The following is a 21,697-nucleotide window of genomic DNA, read 5'->3' on the forward strand; positions in this document are numbered from 1 at the left end:
TGAAAACGGAGACTTTTCGCACATGCGCATTACGCTTCCAGTCAGTAGGCATGCGCAAGAAAGTCGACCATCACAACAACAATGGCGGACTCTCGAGCTCTGCTTGTGCTGCTCACCCTTTTGAATTTATCAACGTGTCATCATAATGTAGATTTACTGTAGCAACTCCACCTCGTCGTCCATCCAGACAAACGTTCATGCGGTTGCCATTTTGTTTGTTTATGCATTGCCGCTCTGTAGAAGGAAGCGTAAGTGTCACACCGCCAACTACTGGCCTGGCATGTATACTACAGCGATTTTGGTCATTTTTGCGGAGTGCCAGATATGCCAAAGGAAACTGGTATGCCACTAATCTACAACAAGCTAACCTCAAAACTAGAACAAGTTTGACGAAAGTGTTCTTTTGCCCAGCTATTGTGGCTAACTGTCACCGACTTAAGTCCCTGTTGTTCTACATTTATGACTGTATGATGAACGTTTTGTAACTGCGGTGACTCACAGTTGTTAAAAAGCATGTTTATTGAAGGTTTTATACGGGCTCCAAGTTTTCTGGAAATCTGCTCAGCTAAAAGCAACAAGCCTTACTGTGTTGGCCTTCACCATGGCTCAAAAACTGACATCTACAGAAAAGTCTGGTCTCATTTTGAACCGAAACATCTGCAGATTAATTCCATATCCGGTATTTTACGATCCACTAAAGTTAGGAACGATTCAAGATCAACAAATCACCATTTTTTTGTTATCTTTACTGCCATCTTGACTGTAAGGGAGCCAAAAGGGACAATTCCATTGGGTGGAGCTGCACTGCATTCTTACTGCGACCTGGTTTGGTTTCTGTTCTGTCGTACCACACCGAGAGAATTGCTTGCCCGATTTTGGTAAACTTATAGGTTTAGTTGATTTTGTCATTTTTCTTGATATTTGCAGTTAAACGGTTTCTTTTTTTCTGTTTTCATTGTTGTTATTTCCTACTTTGTAGTGCCGTAGCCCACAGATAAAGTTAATACAGTTAAAAGTCCAGTTATGAACGACATGGATCAAAGACTTGTGGTTTTATTTTAGTTGTTAACAATCCATACATCCTCATATTTATACTGTATTTCTATTTAACATACAGTGCCTGTTAGCAGGACAACTTGATCTCCTGGGGTGCATATTTATTAGCTTCTGGGATGCTTTTTGAAAGTCCTGTGGCACGTCAGGTGAAGTTACAAGAATTGTGTAGAGTGGCTGCAATCAGCTCGGGTGGACACATGTTGGAGATCTACACTTTTCTTCTTGGCTTCTTTGAGTCTGAACAATCCAAAACTGAAGTGGCAACACAACGAAGACAGCTTTTAGTCTTTGCTTCAGACCAACGAAAACAAATTGTCAGTGTTAAATTGACCTGAACTGGTCAGCATTTGATACCACCTGAACTTTCCCGTGTTAATTGAACCAAGAAAGAAAGCAAAGTGAGAAGCAAACAGTCCGCAGGTGGTTAACCAATCGTAAAGCAGGCGGGGTTGGAGCTGTGCCAAGAGATAGGCTCGATGTTCAAAGAGTAACCCTGAGCTGCTTTGTCCATGCGTCCGTCAATATTTAACCAGCTTATTTATTTTTTTCTGGCAAGTGTGAAGTTCAGGGCTTCACATGGGGCTGTACCGAGGCTGGATGAGACGCACAGGAAACTCCCTCAGCCCACTTCCTCTTTTGCATTGTTGCAGAAAAAGGAAGAACGCTCAACAGGTCCGCGTTGAGTTTCCTGTCGAGTAAACCGATGGGTCAGTTCACATCCGCAGACATGTGGAAGTCCTACTTTGTTTTAATCAGATTTCAAACACAGTTCCTCACACAGCCATGACTCGCGCACATCTGCAGATCAGGAAAATGTCACCTTTTTTTTCTCCTCAGTGTTTAGTTTATGGCAGCTGCTGGTCGGGATCCACTCTCAGACAGACAGCAACATGTCTTTGTCACGGAGCACACAGTCTGAAACACCTCTGCTCGTCCTTTCTCCTCCCGCCTATCTAAACACACGTGCTGGAAAACAAGCCGTCCATTAACCCCCACACTCAGAGGGAGTTCTGTCCTAAGGGGGGAGAGGGGAGGAAGAGAGCAGGAGGAGGGAGGAGGAGAAGGAGGAGGGAGGAGGAGAGGGGGGAAAAAAAGACAGAAAGAAAAAAAATGAGGGAGGAAATTGCAGTGTGGGCAGAAATCCGCCTTCTCCATTTCCTGGGGAGGAAGTGGATTAGATCGGGGAGAGTTGCAGCCTGCTCCTCACACTAAAGAATGCTACCAGGCTCGATATTAACCCTTTCAGCCAGCCACCACACTATAAACCCTAACCTTGTGAAAACATGGAATACATCGTCTTTTTTTCCTAATTACTCCCTGAAGCAGATTTTTAATAACTTGCCTCCTCTTTGTGTTTAGATCCTTCATCTTTTTTTGTATTTCTTAGTTTTCATATTGTCCTCTCTATTGTGGTTTAATAACAGTAGTGATTTTTTTCATGCATTTGAGAAGACATTTCAATACAAGCTGATTTTGTGCAGTCAAGTGTCACTAAATGTAGTATAGTAACATGTATTTAAGATAAATATACTTGTTAAAAAAGTTTTTGCTCCAAAGATGCTCAATGTCCATGGTTAAAAAAATACATACATACTAAATATGATAATTTACATACATAGAATAAGTGTGTACTTAAATTTAAATAAAGTTAAATGAGATAAAAGGAGGAGGATAAGCGGGGTGCCAGTTACAGTGTCTCAAATTAAAAGCAATATAAATAAACTGTGCAGGAAAGTGCATCTATGTTACTATGTAATAAAAATAAGATTTTAAAAAAAGCATTTACGTATATAAAATATTCAAAATGAAAAGCTCAGTGTATAGGCTGTACGAAGGGATGCATCACACTGCAAGTAAAAGTATATTTTGCATGCACTTATATTCAGTTTATGAAGTCAACAGCATGTGAAGGGCAGGGCGCATTTTCATTAATGTGATGCTGAATCAAAATGTAGAGGCACAATTTAAACAAAAGAGGCATCATTTCAAAACTGTACATCAATAGGATGACATTAATGACCCATAGTAGAATAATGAATAATATTTCCATTTGAGAATATTTGATAAGAAGCCATACCAACGTTAGATGGCTTCTGACAAGTACTATAGAGTGAGTTAGGTCTGTACTTGTTAGTCAGTTTAATTGGAGCCAAGGAGCCCAGAGAGCACAGCGCTCCCTGACCCTGGTAATTAGGTTCCATTATTTTCTTTTGTTACGTTTCCTTTAGATTTCTTTGAAATATGTTTGTTTTTTTCTTCAGAAAGCACATGGGCTAAAAAGCGATAAAAAGTCTTATCTACTGTATCTCTTTAATATACAGCTACAGCAGCTTAGCTTAGCAAAACCAAAACAATGGAGATGGGGAAACTGCTAGCCTGCCTCTGTCCAAAGTAGGCATGTCACAATAGCAGAAGTTGAGCTGTCGATATTAATACCAGTAAAAATCCACAACTCTCGATACCCAATGCAATGCCATGGTAAAAACAAGGACAAAACAACAAATCTCATTCACTTAAAAGTACACTCCTTTACACACACTCATACACTGGTGGCCGAGGCTACCATACAAGGTGCCACCTGCTACACACTCACACACTGATGTAACAGCCATCAGGAGCAATTTGGGGTTCAGTATCTTGCTCAAGGATGCTTCAACATGCAGACTGGAGGAGCTGGGAATCGAACTGATGATCTTCCAATTAGTGGATTGGAAGTCTCCTTCACTGTTGGAGGAGAAATATTGAACATGTGCTGTTCAGCATTTGGGCATGTAAGATGTGAGTGTTGGTCTTTGTGGTTATAGGTCCCGCCCGTCCTACACTGTGATTGGCTAACCGGGTAAAAAGTAACAGTACTGACCCAAAGTTTACATTTTCCAACTCTTGGCAACCAGAAAAAAATGTCAAACATGCAGCACTGAGGGCAGAACACACGCTCAAGTCTTCGTCACGCTGTTGGTGTTTGTAGAACAGTGTAAATACTCACTGCTTCCTTTGCAAAGAATTCAACAGACAAACTTGACAGACTGTTTTTTTTTTTTTGTTTGGAAGAGCTAAGGTGAAGTTGCTCCACCTGCACTTGTCGCTGTCTTCCATGTGTTGTTGAGCTTTTGTTATTCTGTACTGGCAGGCCTCTACTTCTTCCTTTGGCATTTAACGGCAGACTAGAACACTCGGAGGCATATATGCCGCTCCATCAGGCCCAGAAGAAGTGCAGCTACGGGACTTACGATACTGGAAAAACGAGCACCATTATGTTTTCAGAATTTTGGTATCGACTTGGTCCCTAGGTATCAAGGTTCTCGTGACATTCCCCATCCAAAGATAACAAAATCTGCCTACCAGCACCTCAAAAGCTCACTTATCAACATGCTATATCTTGTTTGTTTCAGTTACTTCCTGGAGTCTGAACCGGTTGCCTGGTAACCTCATGATGACAACAAGACTCCAGGAAGTCACTGGGCCCAACCAAGAAATAGTCGAGCAGATTATCCCATGTATAAATTAAACAAACCAGATTTAATTTGTTAATTAGTGAACTTTAGAGGTGCTGGTAGGCATTTTTTTTAACTTCTGGACAGAACCAGGCTAAGCTATGCTAAGCTAAGCTAACTAAATGCTGTCTGAAGCAACATATTTAGCATGCAGACATGAGGTATTGACCCCGTCTATCCAAATCTTGGCAAAAAAGGAAATATTTCCCAAAATGTGAAAGGAATACTTCCACATTTTGGGACTACAGAGTTTCATTCATATACATGTTAACTATCTGCTAACTTGGACTGTTAGCTTGAGAGGGCATTTCAAGAAATAGTCATAGCCACACAAAAAAGTTGTCTCCTTTTCGATTACACAGTTATCGAAAAGGAGACAACTTTTTTTTATTCCATTGTGTCCCATTGAACACGTCATTAAAGGAATGATCCAGCAGAATTAGTCTGTGAGGAGACAAATGTGCAGCTTTAAACAGCAGGCGGAGGAGTGCTGTCAGCCACCCATGATGTTTCGTTTGTTTGTCTGTGTCAATAGCGACTCAAACACTAAAAGGCCTGGGAGGGATTTCGCCGCTGCTCACAATGAGGCAGCGCCGATGCTCGCCGACGGAGTGGATTTGTCAGGTTTTTAATTCAATCGCAATCCAGGCAACATCGCTCGACATGGCTCCCACATACTCGGAGCATGACGCAACTGCGAGCGAGTCAGTGGGAGAACACTGAATTATTTAAAGGTCTAAAACACAAGGCGTTCCAGTATTATTTTACAATAAACATTCATGAAATACAACAGAAGAGTGGCTGCAAGAGCAGAAATATCTTTGTGGATGATTTAAAAAATCCATGTCCATGGAAACAAGACTGGCTGGTTTCCTTGGTGTGTGTGTGTGTGTGTGTGTGTGTGTGTGTGTGTGTGTGTGTGTGTGTGCGCTCACAGCTGGGTTTGCACTATGCATGCTTGTGTGAGTGGGTGGATGAGTGTGAGTGAATCTTGTGTCTTTGTGCAAAGCTTGCCAGAGGTAGTGTAGGTGTATACTGTATGTGTGTGTATGAGTAAGTGTGTGTGTGTTACCGTACATGACTGCAACCCCCCCGCCAGCTTCCTTTGGTCTCTGTTTCTCTCTTTGTGGTATATTACCCGTTTTACTGTGTGGGAGAATTGGTGTTATAAAGAATGTGTGTTTTTTTTATGTTGTGTGTTTGGTCTTTCTGAGGGGAAATTTCCTGCCCCTGGAAGCAGCTCTTGTCCTCAGGAATTTCCTGAGTGGGCAGACGGCGCTTCCTGAATAAATGTTGTTGTTGTTGTTGTGTGCGAGCATGTGTGTGTGTGTGTGTGTGTGTGTGTGTGTGTGTTTGAACTCTCTTTTCTCTTCTGAAAGGGAAACTGTTCTCACTTGCCAGCGAGTGAGCTGAGCGCAGCCCCCTTCTCTTCCTGTTAGCGACACACTCCACATGGCGTTTCTGACAGGGGGGGTTAGCTTTACTCTAAACGTCACAGGGAACACACACTCGTATTACTGACCGAGGACTGGTATGACGATTTCAGGCTTTAATGGGAAAAGTCAAAAGCACAACTCCTCTTCCTCTTGATAGATATCCAGTTATTTAAATCTTTTCAATGTGCTCTGTAAACACTTGGTTTGGTCGTGATGCATGTTTGGAGGCAGAAAAGAAAGAAGAGATGCGGGGGTATTAAGCATGAGCAGTAAACACACCACCTACAGAAACTTAAACACTGCTTTAAAGGGGCATTCCAGAGATTTTCTATTGCACTTTCACAAAGTTTGTGGACATGCAAGAGACAGATTGAAAACAAAATGCTCATACTAAAGCTGCAAGGGCTGAGCCATCCTCTTGTCCCTAAAGCCACATTTCCTAGAAACACTTTCGGTGCAGTGCCAAACTGGTACTTAACCTGTATGGACATCTGCCTAAACCCTAGATCTGTTAAGCATCTCCACTGCACACTGTACTCTTACATGTAGTAGGAGTTGATACCAGATGGTAATAGCCGTGTCACTGCTCTTTCCAGCTCTTGCTGTACTTCTTCACGGGTGATGCAAAGGAATGTCTGCACCTCACTGATCGTCCATGGAACAGGGTTGCACGCCGGCATTTTAAGAAAAATAAAGAAAAGGCTGTGGTGTTTACACAGGGTGGCGGCAGGTCCTTTAAAAAGTCTTAAATGTCTTAACTAAACATTAACTAATAAAAGGCCTTAAATTCAGATTCAATGGGTCTTAAATGTTCACTGATAGAATTTTTAGGGTTGGTGCTAAAGGAAACATCATTTTAACAGATGAAAAACACTATTCGACGTGGAACCATACTTTGATGTAACATCTGTATGTGTGCAATGCCCCTATTTTTGCTCCCTTAATGTACTTATACCTCGCAAAGAGTCTGCATCGTTAAACAAGGATCTTGCAAGCTATGGAAAAATAGAAAAATGCAAGCGAAATGGCAAATAGCTTAAAAGAATAACAATGATTACCCTGTCTAATAAAAGCCAGTGCCCCAAAATGTTGAAGCAAACTGTACCGTATGTCAAAGGTGTTTCAAACGTGGTAAAATAGTCAGGGTCACTGTTCATTTTGAACTGACATTAATGTGTGTACTTAGAGTATATTTTCACTTAAGTTGTGTATTTCTTTAGCAAGTTTGGTCTTAAATTTCAAAGTGGTATTAAAAGGGTCTTAAAAGTCCTAAATTTAACTTGTTTATACTTGTAGACACCCTGTTATAGTCTCTGTTGCAGTCAATGGGATATTACAAACAGTGGGTTTGTGCATTGAGTCCTTGTAGAGCTAGAGTGACAATTCTCTTTTGACCAATGAAGGGACCGCAGTGTTTATAGCTCCACCTTTTAGCATAGGATCAGCATGTGAGGTACTTCAACAGAGGGGTGATGGAAAAAACAGGACGAGATCGAGTAGTTTGTTGGTACTATTCAAAGCTTTTCACAAGGGAATAGCAAAAACTATCGTTATAATGTGTAACGTACCGAACTGAATCGGACTGCTCAGTGGAAACGAGGCTTAATATGGTCCAAAATTCAAAACCACTGGATCCTACACTTACCATAACGCAACACTGTAATGCAGTGTATCAAACTTAATACCTCGTTGGAATTTAATTCTACAGACTTACTGTTATTATTTGCATTATGCATCTTTATATTGTAACTGGCAATTTGTCTGTTGATACAGAAAGTAGAGACTGACAGGCTGAGACAGCAGAAGGACATGCAGTAAATGTCCCCAGCTGGACTAACTGACTGTGGAAATCAGGGATGCTGCGATAATGCGCTATGCGTCTTAACCACAAGGCTACTAAGACTATGTATAAGAATATCGGCTCATATATATATAGATATAAAAAAAGTTTTTACTCCCTAATATCTGAACAGACATTGGCCCCAAAAATCCAGTATCAGACTGGCTTTAATAAGCGCTTCGGATTTATTCTCAACACAACAAAATATTTCTGGCACTCCTCTCCCCAACTCTCACTCAAATGCAACAAGTCACCTCTCGTGAGATTTAAGTAAAGAGACTTCTCCTTAAGGCCCAGATACATCAAACTGACTGTAAGGAACTACAGAATCGCCTCAAGTCGCCTGTGTCTGGGCCAAAAGGTTGCTCTTGAACACACCGCAAAGACCACAGCCATCGGCCAAGTAGCGTGTACATTCTGCAACTCTGTGTGAGGAAATAACTCACCTTACCAGCAGGTGGCAGTAGTCTGTATTCGTCATTCAAAAAGAGAAACTGACAGAACGGATTCAAGATGCTTGTTAGCCAGTTAGCACATTAACAAGACAACTTGATGTCAAAAGAACAAAGCGTATTTACCGTGCGTTGGCCAACAAATAACTGTTTGTGCTAAAGAGAGGTTTCTCCTTAGTTAATATAACAAATTTGTTTCAATCTCACGCAATGGTGCAGGACACACTCATGGCACAACATTGACCAACAGCCGACCAACGGCTTGGTGTATCAGGACCCATGAGCACTTTGACACAAAGCAGACTGGAACAAGCAAAAGGTACAGAGAAAGTTACATTTCTCTGCACTTAAAAAACAATCTGAGCCTGTCAGTGGCGAAAACAAGCGCTTTTAGTGGACCTAAATTTACAGTGCATGCTCTGAGTGGTTACATTACAACCTGTTTTGCGGCTGCTGGCTGCAGTGCTCTCTCTCTCTCAGTACTAGATTAATTTCAAAAGTTTTTGTTCCCATAAGTCACGTAGACACAAAAACATGGAGAATAGGGTCCAGGCTGAAAAATCAAAAATACTGGAGTTCCCCTTAGAGAAGAAAAAGGTTGTGAAACACAGCCTTGCAGTAGAAGTGATCCCTAAAGTGTTAACACTGCAAAAAATGCTGAATGCACTTTCTCCACATGGATAGAGAAAAAAAAAGGAGCATAGTAAGAGGGTGTGTGTGGGGGGTTCAGACAAGCAGGGGCCTTTTGATTTAGTGAACAAATGTCTTTGAAGCTTCTGCATTTAAAAAAAGAAAAAGAGAAAAAAAAATTGGCCCTTGAACAAAAGGAAGAGTGGCAGTTGACGCTGGATTCAGGAACTAACCTACAAGAGCCGGCTTGCTCCTGCGCTCAACAACAAGCTATCAAAAACAGGTCGCGCTACTTCCTGGCCATAAAAGTTGTGTGTGATTGATGATCTGTTTTATGTTTGTTTTGACTGGATGAAGTCCAGATTTGCTGGACGGGGACAGGCACGTGCATGCTGCTGGAGGAAGTGCAGGATGAATATGAGGAGGGGGGTGGGAGGGGTGGGGGTGGCTGGGTTCTCTTGACTGAAAAGTAAAAGTGTGTGTGTGTGTGTGTGTGTGTGTGTGTAGGTGGATTTCCCCTGCCGCACCCACCTGACAGGGAATCAGTGTACAGAGAGACACAAAGCGAGGGGAGATGAAGAGTGTGGGAGCATTAACTGTGGAGAAGTGTAGCTCTCATACCCACATGTCCCTGAGTCAAGGTGTCAGAAGGTCATGGTCAGCCCTCCTCCTCCTTCCTCCTTCCTCCTTCCTCCTCCTCTGTCTGGAGAAAGAAAAACCTTTTCATTATTGAGATAGCAAGACCAATATCCGCCTACTTCTGCTTCGAGAGAATAGGCAAACATTTACCGAAGAACTGAGTGACTAAGGAGCTTTGAGTGTGGAGAGCAAAGTCCCAGCCTCGCTGATGCAGCGCTGCATTTTGTATTTATTCAGTTATAGTTCATGCAGGTCAGGCGAAGCTAGAATCCTCTGTCTTTGGTTTTTATGTGCATCAGTTGTATCTTTGTGTATACTTGGGAGTGTTGAAAGTCAGGAGTTTATCACAGAACAATATCAGAGACTTTCAGATTCCAGTATGACTCAAAATACAGCATGGGTGCAGTTTAGTTCCAGGTTTACAAATAAAGAGAAATGAAATGGTGACGCACTAGAAAAGTTGAACACAAGGGCTGTTTTGAAATGATTCAAATTACACGACCTTTGGTAAACATTACTCGTTATACTACACTGATGGGAAATAGAAGTTCAGTTAACATTTTTCCCTTTCAGTACTTTTTTGTTTAGAAAATTCTCTAATCAAGATGATTTGTTTCTAATCGAAAAACGTACCCAAAACTGAGATCTTGGCCTTCACATGTAGAGACTTTACTTTTGTCTTATCTTAATCAACCAGTGCTGCTGAAAACATGTCTACTTAAATGGCTAAATATCCGCCAAGCTGTTTAGAAACAGAAAACTAGTTAAAACAGCCTGTTGTGTGGCTGTAGATCCATTCAGGAAGCTCCACTGACAAAGTAAACAGGCTGCTAAGGAAGTAGATTTGTGTCCAAATGTAGGTACACAAAGCAAAATGTCTCTGCTTTGCTCCCAAAATGCTGTGAATGAGCTAAATCTTGAAGAGTCAGCTCAGTTCACCTGTTCAGGCCAACCAGCAAAAACTTAATAATTAAAAAACTAGCCTCTCCCAAGTTCTGCCCCAATTTCATACTAATTACTAAAGCTATATAATCAATGTAGCTATGTAGGTTAAAGGGGCAGTTTGCCTCAAATTCAAAGATACATAGTTCTCCTCTTACCTCTAGTGTTGGAGATATTGGTTATAGAGATGTCTACCTTCTCTCCAATATACTGTAACTTAATGGTTCTCGGCTTGTGGTGCCAAAATAATACATTCGCAAAAAACTTAACAGCAATGTCTCTTTCCATAAATTATGACCCGGTTATTTAAAATAATACGCAAACCTTGTTGTGAGCAGTTTTCTGTTGGTAGTGTTGCCTTTGTACTAAACTACACCCGCTGATCGAATCACTGCCCAGAAGGGAGTGTGCATCTACTCATGAATGAGAGGCTCGTGCTTGTGGCGTCCTCCTCAGATGAGCTGTAAAGTCAGCTAGCTCAGTTATGCTAGGTGAGCTAGTAGTGGATGCATACTTCCTTCTGCGTGGTGATTTGGATGGCGGGTGTAGGTTGTGTCTTTGATTTTGGGGTAACCTGCACCTTTAAATAGCAAAATCAATGAGTTTAAATGTAACATTGTAATGATAGTGTTTTTGAAATTGTGTCCCGTTTCGTGACCTCATACCAACACTGTAAAGCTACATACCAAGTTAAATATACCCGCTAGCCATTTTCCAAAGGTAAAGTCGGCTACAATCTATTCAAAACAGGGTTAGAATAAGCATTTAATAGCCGATAAAATTGGGACAAAGTGATGCATTAGCTACTGTGCGAAACAGAAGACTTTAATGATTGGATAATTACCTTGCTAACAAAGCAAAATAATGTCGCTGAATATCTATCAGCTAGATCAGTGACAAAATTATCAGTTCCCTATCAGAAAAAGACAAAGAAAAGAACCACATCTGTTCTTCTTTACTTATCTTACTTACTAACAGCCAGTGTAGGGAACCGTGCACATTTGACGCGATTATAGTACCCAGCGGTACCATTTTTTTGGTACATTACTCTCTCTGAAATCCCACTAAATTCAATTTTTGAACACGCTGCTGAGTGATTCTGCTACTCTGCTGTTTTCTAATCACACATAGAGCTTAGTCTCTGTCTGTCTGTCTTTCTGCTGGCTTGGATGCGTTAGTGTGCCTGCTCATTTCTCTCGCCAGTATTGCCAACTCTAGTAGCTAGCACTAGCTCAAAGTCACCAGATGATGTCATATACCCATTTGCATATACATGATGTCATTATGCATTAATAGAAGCATTAAAACTTTGCTGAATTAGATTCAATAGAAAAATCATCAACAAAACAGAGCCTTGGCGCTGATAGTTCACCACTTACTCACGTCTCCAATCCAGAGAGAGCAAGCGTCATTGTAACCATAGAAACTCACTACAACTGATCTCCGACAGTGAGTGGCGTCCCCTCTCCTCCTACCTCTCCCACACCTACTGCACGGCGCAAGATGAGAGAGGGGGAGAGACCCTGAGAGAAATTAAGTTGCTAAGAGGGTTTGAACAGTCATTAAATCTATCAAGAAAGTCGCCAAATTGCAAAAGTTTTGGCTCGTAGGGAAGCTGTTAGAGTGACGTGGCCAGCTTTCTGGCTCCGGGGCACTTAGTGACGCTTTCGCCGTCTGTCTAAACCCAACGTTCTCACCCAGATGCACTCTCAGGCCCTGAAATTTGGCAACCATTGATTTAATGTAAACGCTACTTGGTGGCACTGACATAACTCGGTTGGTTGCACGATGTTTGTCCAAGGAACATGGACCTTTAAAATGGGACATGATGGAAATTACTTAAGCAATTTTTTTGTCAGTCAAGAATCAAGAGGCAGTTGTTGTAGTTTTCAGTTGGGTGAGAGAAACATAAGCAGCAGTGTGAGTGTTAGTGAGACGTGCGGAGTGAAACTGTGAGTCTGGACAGGACCTCTAAGCTCCACAGCGGGACGGACCTCATTAACTCGTCTGGCTGCGAGGGGAAGTTGAGGGCTTCTGTACCGCAACAACGAAACAAGATACCAGTGATCTCATCCTCCTCTTCCCTTCATTCATCCCAAGCGCTTATGAGTTGCCTTGGCAACTTGTGCGCTCTGTGTGTGTATGTGTGTCAGTGTGCATGAGCGGGGGCCTGAGAAACCACAGAGTGAAAATTATGTGTCATCAGAGAGGATTAGGAGCCCACGGTTTAGTCAAGGGCTTGGGATCCTGCTGCTGTCGTGCTTGAGGGTTTTATTCAATGTAAACACACACATACTCGGAAACACACAGACACGCACATACACGAATTCACTCGCATGAACGCTGTGAATCTGAGATGCATTCAACAAAAGCAGACACTGATGACAAGGAAGACTGGAATTGATTTTCTTCCTGTAACCTGCAACAAATCTGTAACACATCTTCTGACAGAAAACAACCAGAGAGGACAAATTTATCAGCTCAAGGAAGTGGCAGAACGTGTTGAAGGAACAGAGTGTCAGGGTCCAAGGTGCTCTCTCCGTTCTCCTCTTACTCCACGTCCGTGCCATCCATTTTCCTTTCCACCTCTAAGTAAGCAAAGGATGTTTGTGTCTCACTGGCTGCACTGCAACAGAAACGCTTCTATCTTTTCAAGAATCAGTTCCTGTCGAGGTCGCATGGATGTGAGATACAAAACAAGATTCTGAAACTCGCAACTTGAGTGTGACTCAGGTTCTACAGCTGAAATCAGATACGATCAGCGCCGACATGACGGCAAATAAATCTTTGTGATTCACTTACAACTGTCACAGTTTTGGCAGCCTGCTGAGCAATGTTAGCACGGAGGACAAAGACACACGTCAGTGCAGAGAGGAAAAAAAGAAGTGACTTTTTGTCAATTAATCTGAGTAAGATATATGGGTACAGGGTTTAATTATTATTGGAAAAGATTTATTCGGATTCTGAGTTTGATCTTGCTGCCAATGAATGCAGTACCGTGAATTTTTATAACACGTTGCAGTAAATACTTAAGCATCCTACACACACTTCCTCCTGTGCATGAAATTAATTTGATTACATTTCTCTGCATTACAACTATTTTGTAAAATTTAGACACACTCCTGAGTGCTGAATACTATCTGCCACATTGCAAACACCACACTTGTACACTGTCTCATGAGTGATGTAAGCAATGTAAGCGATGTAAGTACAAAGATTTGGATGCAGGCAAAGCTGTCCACTCTTGTAGTAGACTTCAGCCAGGTCTACACATAAGCAGGTATTTTTAAAAAAACGTTATTTTCCCCCTCCATTTAAAAAACATTCTGACCGCACGACCTTCATTCAGTCAGGACCACTTTAGTCAAAGAAAACTTAATTTCCATTTGCAGTATTATATTTGGCGGTATAGCTCCGTTCTGGGGCCTCTCTGCCTTTCCTACGTTTACGCAGAAAGCCTTTTCCATGTGCCGACATGGAAAAGGCTTTAGGTGGAGAGAGCACACCTCTCTGCCTTCCATGCGCCTACATGGAAAGCCTGAGGCAGAGAGAGAGCAAACCTCTCTGCCCTTCCATGCGCCTACATGGAGAGCCTAAGGTAGGGAGAGCACACCTCTCTGCCCTTCCATGTGCACACATGGAAAGCCTGAGGCAGAGAGAGAGCACACCTCTCTGCCCTTCCATGTGCACACATGGAAAGCCTGAGGCAGGGAGAGCAGCAGCAAAGACCCCCAGGAACAGAACAGAGCAGCAGCAGTGACAAACAGAAATGACACTGATAAGTCAGACACAGCATGAAACAGAGAAGCTGGGTCGGAGGCAGGTTGCAAAGCAGCTTGCAGAGGAAGCAGCAACAGTAGGCAGGCCAGAGCAGTTTAAGTAGGGCGCCCTGAATGAGATTTGCCGATTGGTTGCATAGAAAGGAATCATGTGATCTATCAGCTGACTCCCTTCATCAATCAGCTGCTCCATCAGTTGATTGGGCTGTTTGAGATCAGCTGATGTAGCTGGGATGCGAGCCGAGTTTGACATTGCGTCCTGCCTGACTCCACATGTTTGCTGATGTTGGCTGTCTACCGCAGCGTCCTGTCTTGGCAAAGGTAGTAAAGTGTACAGTTACCTTTTCAAAACACCTACTTGTGGTTTCATCATCTTGATTCCCCTTAAATAGAAGAACGAAAGAAGTCGCTCAAAAATACAGGTGATGCTCTGGACATGTGAAAGTTTTCCTTTCACTCCTCATCAACAACAATCCCACTCTTGACATTGTTCTGCCATCTGTTGGTTCGATCAGGCCTGATCCAAAACTGTTGTTTCTGGAGGACTTTAAATCGCGGCGGCTGAGGTGGACCAAATTATGCAAAGTTTAAGTGTAAAGTAGTCATTAGACCAAGCAGCGCTAACAAAACTTAAACAAAACAGTAGTCCGCCATTGTTACTGTTTCTGTCACATGCTTATGACAACTGAAGAGTTGACGCCATCATTTCCTAAATGCTCCATTTTACATGTCCACACAGAAACAGTAACCAGAGTTTTGAAAAGTATCTGTATTAGTGACCTAAAACTCTGTTTCCCTGTGGACGAGAGGCCAAAATGCAGAGGAAAATATCGGTCTTCAAAAATACCTGCATTGTGTTGACAGCCTCCGAGCCCACAGGTGGATGCTGGGGTGGAGTTGGGCTTTTGAAATGCTGTATAAACAGCTGCAGCAGTGGAGGCAGCAAGTGACAGCGTAGCTTTCAGGTGAGCAGGCATGTCAGTAGAAAAGTGAGCAGAACACTGACTGCTTACGTACACCACCATTGGTTAGTATAAGGAGTAAGCCATGTGAGTGCTGACTCAGGTTGACTGCCTGAACTAGCTCACAGGCTTTATATATTTGTTACATCCCAGAATAGGTAAGAGTCACAAGAATCAGATATGAGCAAGAATTCAGGGCTGAGCCTGACGTCCCACTCTGTGAACCGGCTTAGTATCTGTTTCCCTTCCTGTTTGACTTTCCTTCCTCTTTTTGCGTCTTTGTTTGCGATTTTCATCTGCCATAATTCCCACCCCCGTCCTCACACACTGAGTGCTGCTGCGGCTCTCATCACTCTTTCCTTTCTGTTTCCACTCTTCCTTTTCTCATCTCCGTCTTGCTGCTGTCTGTTAATAAACCTCCCGGCGTCTCTCTCTAACCTTACCGCAGGAAGTTTCCTGTGCTGAAACAGAGCCCACGCTGGATTGCTTCCTGCCAAAGTACGTTGTGGGACACGTTTGTTTGGGCCCCCTTCTTCCTCCTCCTCCTCCCTTCTGCTCCCCTTGTTGCTTCCTCCTTTGGGCTCTGTGCAGATGGCGGAGGCCGGCAGACCGGATCTCGGAGGGGTTTTGGCAGAGCAGCACCTCTCTCCGGCTCTGGAGAGAGCATACCGCAGTTGTGACCCCGTGACCCGGGCTGCACTGCTGCCCGCCCTGGCCTCGCTGCTCTCACAAGTCAGCCACGGGAGACAAACATACAGCTGGTGCACGTATTACAGATGGCAGCTTGATTCAATATTGATAGAAAGTCAGTCATGTAGTCAGTCAGGAGTATTCCAGTGCATCCTAGATCTATTCCTGTTATATAGTCCAGCTAAATTTAAACATAAAGTCATTTGAATAAGCTACAAAAGGGACACTATGCTTTAGCTGTTCAAGTCAGACATCACTGGTTTTCTGGGAATATTAGTTCTCTTACTGCTGAAGTTAATCATACGTCTGGAAACAGGCAAAGGATTCTTTAATAAAAGCACTAAAAACATGAGGAAATACAGTTCCTTATCTGCCCACCACTAGCTCCTGTGGTTGTGAAACACCTGTATCCCATTCCCCAACACTCTCCGAGGATGTCTGTTGACAAGCTGAGGGTCAGAGCCTGACAGACCGTATGCTGTGCTCCAGATAACCGAGGCCTTCCCGGGCTTATCTGCAGGGCTCGTGCCACTATCTGAATATGGAGGACTAGGAGGAAAGGGAAGAAATGGGAATCTGACAATCTAGACAGGGTTTCATTTTATATTGATTGCTCTCTGTGAAAACTTCCTCTGTTTGACGGGTCGGGGGAGCTGAGTGGGGGGAGAGAGGCCTGAAAGCGAGCACAGGGTTCCTATTACTTGTGTGACAGTGACATTGGCGGCCAAAGATAACAGCTGTCCGACTCCCAGAGGAAGTGTTTGAGGCCGAGCGATAAGTGAGATGTAAGAAATGAGTAGTTATTCTCCGTGTGGGTGTCATCGGTGTTCTGATCGCTGTGTTGCAAGCCTGTTTTTTTGGGTGTGTGTGCGTGTGAAAGAGGAGTTAGGAAAAAAAAGAGGGAGGTTAAGTCATATTGTAGATTGCTGGGTTATATAGAGAGTACAAAATGATAGGATGAGGTGGCAGTATCTATGTTAACCGAGATAAGGGGTAAATAATGGGTAAAAAAAAAAAAGTGTAATACTAAAAATATACATCCTGTTATGTCAGGAAATAAGAATATCAGAGATTGAGAACAGAAATAGTTGAAAAGAGCTGAAAATAAACCTCAGAGCAAAAGTTCATCTTCCTTGATAAAGTTCCTTTATAACTCTATAAAAAAGACAATAGGTGAAGGAGGATGACGCATGATAATGAAGAGCAGCACTCTGCTATGGACTGCTGCGGGGACGACTTTTGTTTTTTGTAGGCTGATGTGGAAGTTGGTGGCACCTTGGTTCCCTCGTCAAAAAGTCAATGGGACGTTTTCCATTGGATTTTGGATTAGCAAACAAACATTCATGATACTCAAACGTTCTGTTAATTAATACCACTTTTTTGATTTTTGAAGCATAAATGCAATCGCCAGAAGTAAAAGTTAATGGCACAAGGACGTTCTGTAGTCTCATTTAGCCACTTGTTAGCAACCGCCTTTTTGGCGAGACCTAAAAGCTTCAAAATTCACAAGTGGGGTATTTACTGACTGTATTTTATGTCGTAGAACAAAACGTTTCTGGAAAAGAACAAATTACAGTCAGAGTTTTTTGCAGTCAGTATCTTTTTAGTGGTTGTTACCTTAATATAATAGCGTTAGCATTTAGCCATGGTGGTGGCTGCAACAGACTGTATAAAATATTGTACGTAGGCACCATGACATCACCTATTGGTTTGTGGACTCTGGTTTTAAAGCCTCAAGTTTGGCATTTTTGCCGACACCATCTTAGATTTTTGAGCCAGAAGTGACCATATTTGGACGTGAGGGTGGAGTTACCCCCCAGTGCTGGCTGCTAGCTTGGTTAGCACAGTGTATATACAGCTGTGGTTAACTGATAAAGCTAATGCTAATTTTTGCTCGTGAAAAACAGGCCTAAAAGCATTTAGATTTGATTACAAATTTTATTTTGTTGGTAATACCACGCCTCAGTCCTGACCACATCTCTGTCATGTCACAAATAACGTTAAAGCGCACCCTCTCGCGTTTTTCAAATTGTAACCAAAACCATGTCACAATTTACAGTACACAACATTGATGACAGGCTAACTGAATCATTGTGCAATCATGTTAGCTAGCTAATGCTTAATCACTGTGTGGCACCTGCCCATAATGGAAATGATGAACTAGAACTAGTTAGGTAACAGTTACGTACTATTTAAACACACTTACCTGTATTTTTATTTGAAGTGTTCGGACATTTTTGTGAGCCACAATGGACTGATTTGTAACTTTTCGAGCAAGAGACTCTGAAATATCGTCCACCTCAGAAACAAACATGATGTATTAATATATGAATCCACCAATAATAATTAATGTAATAGGTCAGCACTGTTTGGACCATTAAAGGTTATGTTTATGTAGCACTTTAGAGCACTCTGAGTTATAGTAGGCTCAGTTCAATATGCAACTCAATTTTATACAACATATGTAGTAGGTGGTCCCTGCTCCATCTCGGTTTACACTGAAATAGAGACTGCTACGGCTCCGTCTGTACTCTGTGAATCTGGGGTTACACCATAGTCACGTTCCCTAAATAACGTTGTCATAGTAGTAGTGTCACTCTTAAAGTGGCCATGCCCTTAATATGCATACACTTCAGGCTGTAAACATGATTATTTCTGCTTTAAAGCTGAATATTTAATCATGGGGGTCTGTGGGGATTGACTCACACTTGGCGCCAGCCTCAAGTGGCCATTAGAGGAACTGCAGTTATTGGCATGTGCATGTTGGCTTCATTTTTCAGCCCAGGAGATTGCCGTTGGGTTGCTGCTGGTGTCAAATTGTGTTGCTTTCTGTGTAAACTATGATTTATGAAGGAATTTAAGTGTGACTGCTTTCTCAGTTTTATTTCAGATTTTGTCCAGGATGTCATTATGCCAGAAATGTTTTTACAACAGAACTCACAACACATTTTCACAGTCTGTCTATTCTTTCCCGCTGCCTGTAAATGCTTGTTGGTCACCAGTGCAGATGTTTTACACTCCTGTTCCCACGGCAGTGAAAGAAACATCTCAGAGTGAGAGAGTGAGAGAGAGAGAGAGAGAGAGAGAGAAAAAAAAGACACTGTCATTCCTGTTTCCTCTGCTCCGCTCTCCCTCCATGTGTCCCTGTCCGTTTATACACAAACTAATAAACTGTCCGTCCTCTGATGTGCCTGTCTGGGGTTCAGAAAAGAGCAGCGCAGATCATAACGGATCAAATAAAATAACAGTCCGACCGTTTTTCTCATATACCCCCCCCCTCCCTTTTTATCCTCGTGATTCATTCTGTATTCTTCCCCTTAACCTATCATCTTCTAGTCTTTTATTCTAACCTCCTCTCCCTTTCTGACTCTGTCTCCTCCTTCATCTTTTTTTTCTTTATCTCTGCTGCCGTTCCCGTAATCACTCCCTCCTTTTGGCTTTTATCTCCACTTCCTCAATATCCTTTTTACTGCCTCTGCCTCCTTCCTTCCTCTCCCCCCTCCTTCCCCTCCCCCTTTCCTCCCTCCCCCTCACTCCCCTTCACCCTCCCCTCCTTCCTGCCTTTCCTTCTTTTCTTCCTTCCTTGCCCCCAACCCCCCATCCTTCTGCCTCTTCTCCACTGAGCTCATCCTTCTTCTCTTCCTTCCTATCCCCACATCACCTCCACTTTGTTGCCTCTTTACCAAACCCCGGTCTCAACTCATGTTTCTTTTCCCCTCTCCCCAAATCCTTCCACCTCCAGGTTTGCAGCCAGTGTTTTGGAGCAGGGAGGACGTGGCCCAGTGGCTGCGATGGGCCGAGAAGGAGTTCGCCCTGCGGCCGATCACCAGCGGCTCTTTCCAAATGAACGGCAAAGCCCTGCTGCTGCTCACCAAGGAGGACTTCCGCTACCGATCCCCCCACTCCGGTACTTGTCTTCTTTCCACCTCTTCGTGAATTTCTTGGTGATACTGGAGGTGTATTCTGAAGTGGGAAAACTGGAGACGAGTTTTTCAAATGAGTCACTTTCATTGATTGCATTAGTTGGTTCCTTTAGTCCAACTGGAGCAGGACCCAGACTGGAAAACAGGATTTACCAACTAGGACGAAATAGCAGTTTTAGATCATGGAAACACTCTGACTAGGTGCAGAAAAATCATGGAAAATTGTTGCTATTATAAATACATTCCCTTCTCTGAGGGAAAAAGTGACAATAGCTGTCACAAATTGACTGATAGGACTAAAATAAAACTGGAAATGCACAGTTTGGGGCCCTCACACATGAGAGTAACTTGTAATAAATCAACATCCACGATCATATGTTCACTCACAACAAAATGTAGCACCATAAGTCTTGATCAGCTGTTGCCCTTTGTGGTTTGGCCCAACATTAGAGTTTATTTGTCCATGAAAACCTGCGCCAATGTAGCTTTAAAATCAATGTGTTTACAGCAAAACTACACCCTTCATAAAATCAATAAAGTGCAGAGGAGGGAAGGAGGTGTCAGGCGACAGTGGAAGGAGGCAGCTGTTACAGCGAGGCTGCAGGGGGAGGAAGTAGGGGACGGTTGAGCAGGAAGTACAAACCAACCTCAACTGTCGCCCCGGCAACGCTAGCGGCCAGGCGAGTGAATATAATGCAAAAAAAGTCAACGGATTTCTGTTTTTTGAAATTAAACAGGATTCAGTGTCTCACAGTTTGACCTGGATATGTTACAGTTCACATGGGCTGTCAGGGCTGGAGTCAGTGCTGTGTGTGTCAGGGTGATAGTCACAGCAGTGGGATGAAATGAGTTGTCAGGGTTGTGAAATATAAAGATAAGACGCAGGATCAACCCTACACAGCCTGGGAAAAATATGACAATGTAACTATGGGTCATTTTAAGTCCAGAAAAGTGTGGGAGTTGTATGAAGGACTAAAAATGCTGAAATAAATACAGAAAAAAAATGTTCGACAAAGGCAAGAATAAACAAATGAAAGCTGAACCGAATGTATAAATAATTAAATGACCACATGAATCAATGTTGCTAATTAATCAGGGAATTAATAATTCATAATATAGTTCTACATTTCGATCTTATTTATGTGTTTTATGTATTTCTGTGTCTTTATGTTAATAATGTATGACACGGAGATATAACATAATTGGTCACAGGGTCGAGTCAGCTGCCTTGATAGTGTGCTCTTTGCTGCCATTGATGTCGGTCAGCTGGAGAGCTGCAATGGTTAATCAATACGTTGTCAGTTGTTAAACAGATTGCCAACTCAGTTTGATAATCGCTTAATCAGTTTAAGTAATTTCTTAAGAAAAAAAGTCAAAATTCTCTGGTTCTAGCTTCTTAAATGTGAATATTTTCTGGTTTCTTTACACCTCTGTGACAGTAAACTAAGTATTCCTTGGTTGTGGAGACATTTTCAAATGTGGTTTTGGGCTTTGGAAACAGTCGTTAACATTTTTCACCATTTTCTGACATTTTCTTGACTAAACAACCAATTGATAAAAAAAAAAAAAAAAGAACAAAACAAAACAAAACAAAAATCAACAGATGAATTGGCAATTAAAATAATCATTAGTTGCAGCCCTAGCTAGCTGCAGGGTCTTTATCGGGCTGCACACTTTCCCAAAAACAACAACAACATTTTCATATTTTATATATATATATATATATATATATATATATATATTTATATTAAATTAAATAATAGGAACTAATACTTAAAATTAAAAACATTTAATTTAACATTTTTATATATTTTAAATATGTATATAAAAATAATGATTTTTTAAATTTTATTT

At 42.2% G+C, this 21,697-nt stretch overlaps 1 protein-coding gene across 3 annotated transcripts in view; it reads left to right on the plus strand.

Moving 5' to 3' along the window:
* Positions 1–21,697, plus strand: part of etv6 (ETS variant transcription factor 6) — a 44,290-nt gene that overhangs the window by 11,062 nt on the left and 11,531 nt on the right. For all 3 annotated transcript variants that reach the window (XM_050035949.1, XM_050035950.1, XM_050035951.1), the window contains one exon: positions 19,663–19,827. In XM_050035949.1, the coding sequence (XP_049891906.1) occupies positions 19,663–19,827 (165 nt within the window). The remainder of the gene's footprint in view (positions 1–19,662; positions 19,828–21,697) is intronic.

The sequence above is a fragment of the Epinephelus moara genome, chromosome 23, assembly GCF_006386435.1.
Source record: "Epinephelus moara isolate mb chromosome 23, YSFRI_EMoa_1.0, whole genome shotgun sequence".
In the NCBI taxonomy this organism is placed as follows: Eukaryota; Metazoa; Chordata; class Actinopteri; order Perciformes; family Serranidae; genus Epinephelus; species Epinephelus moara.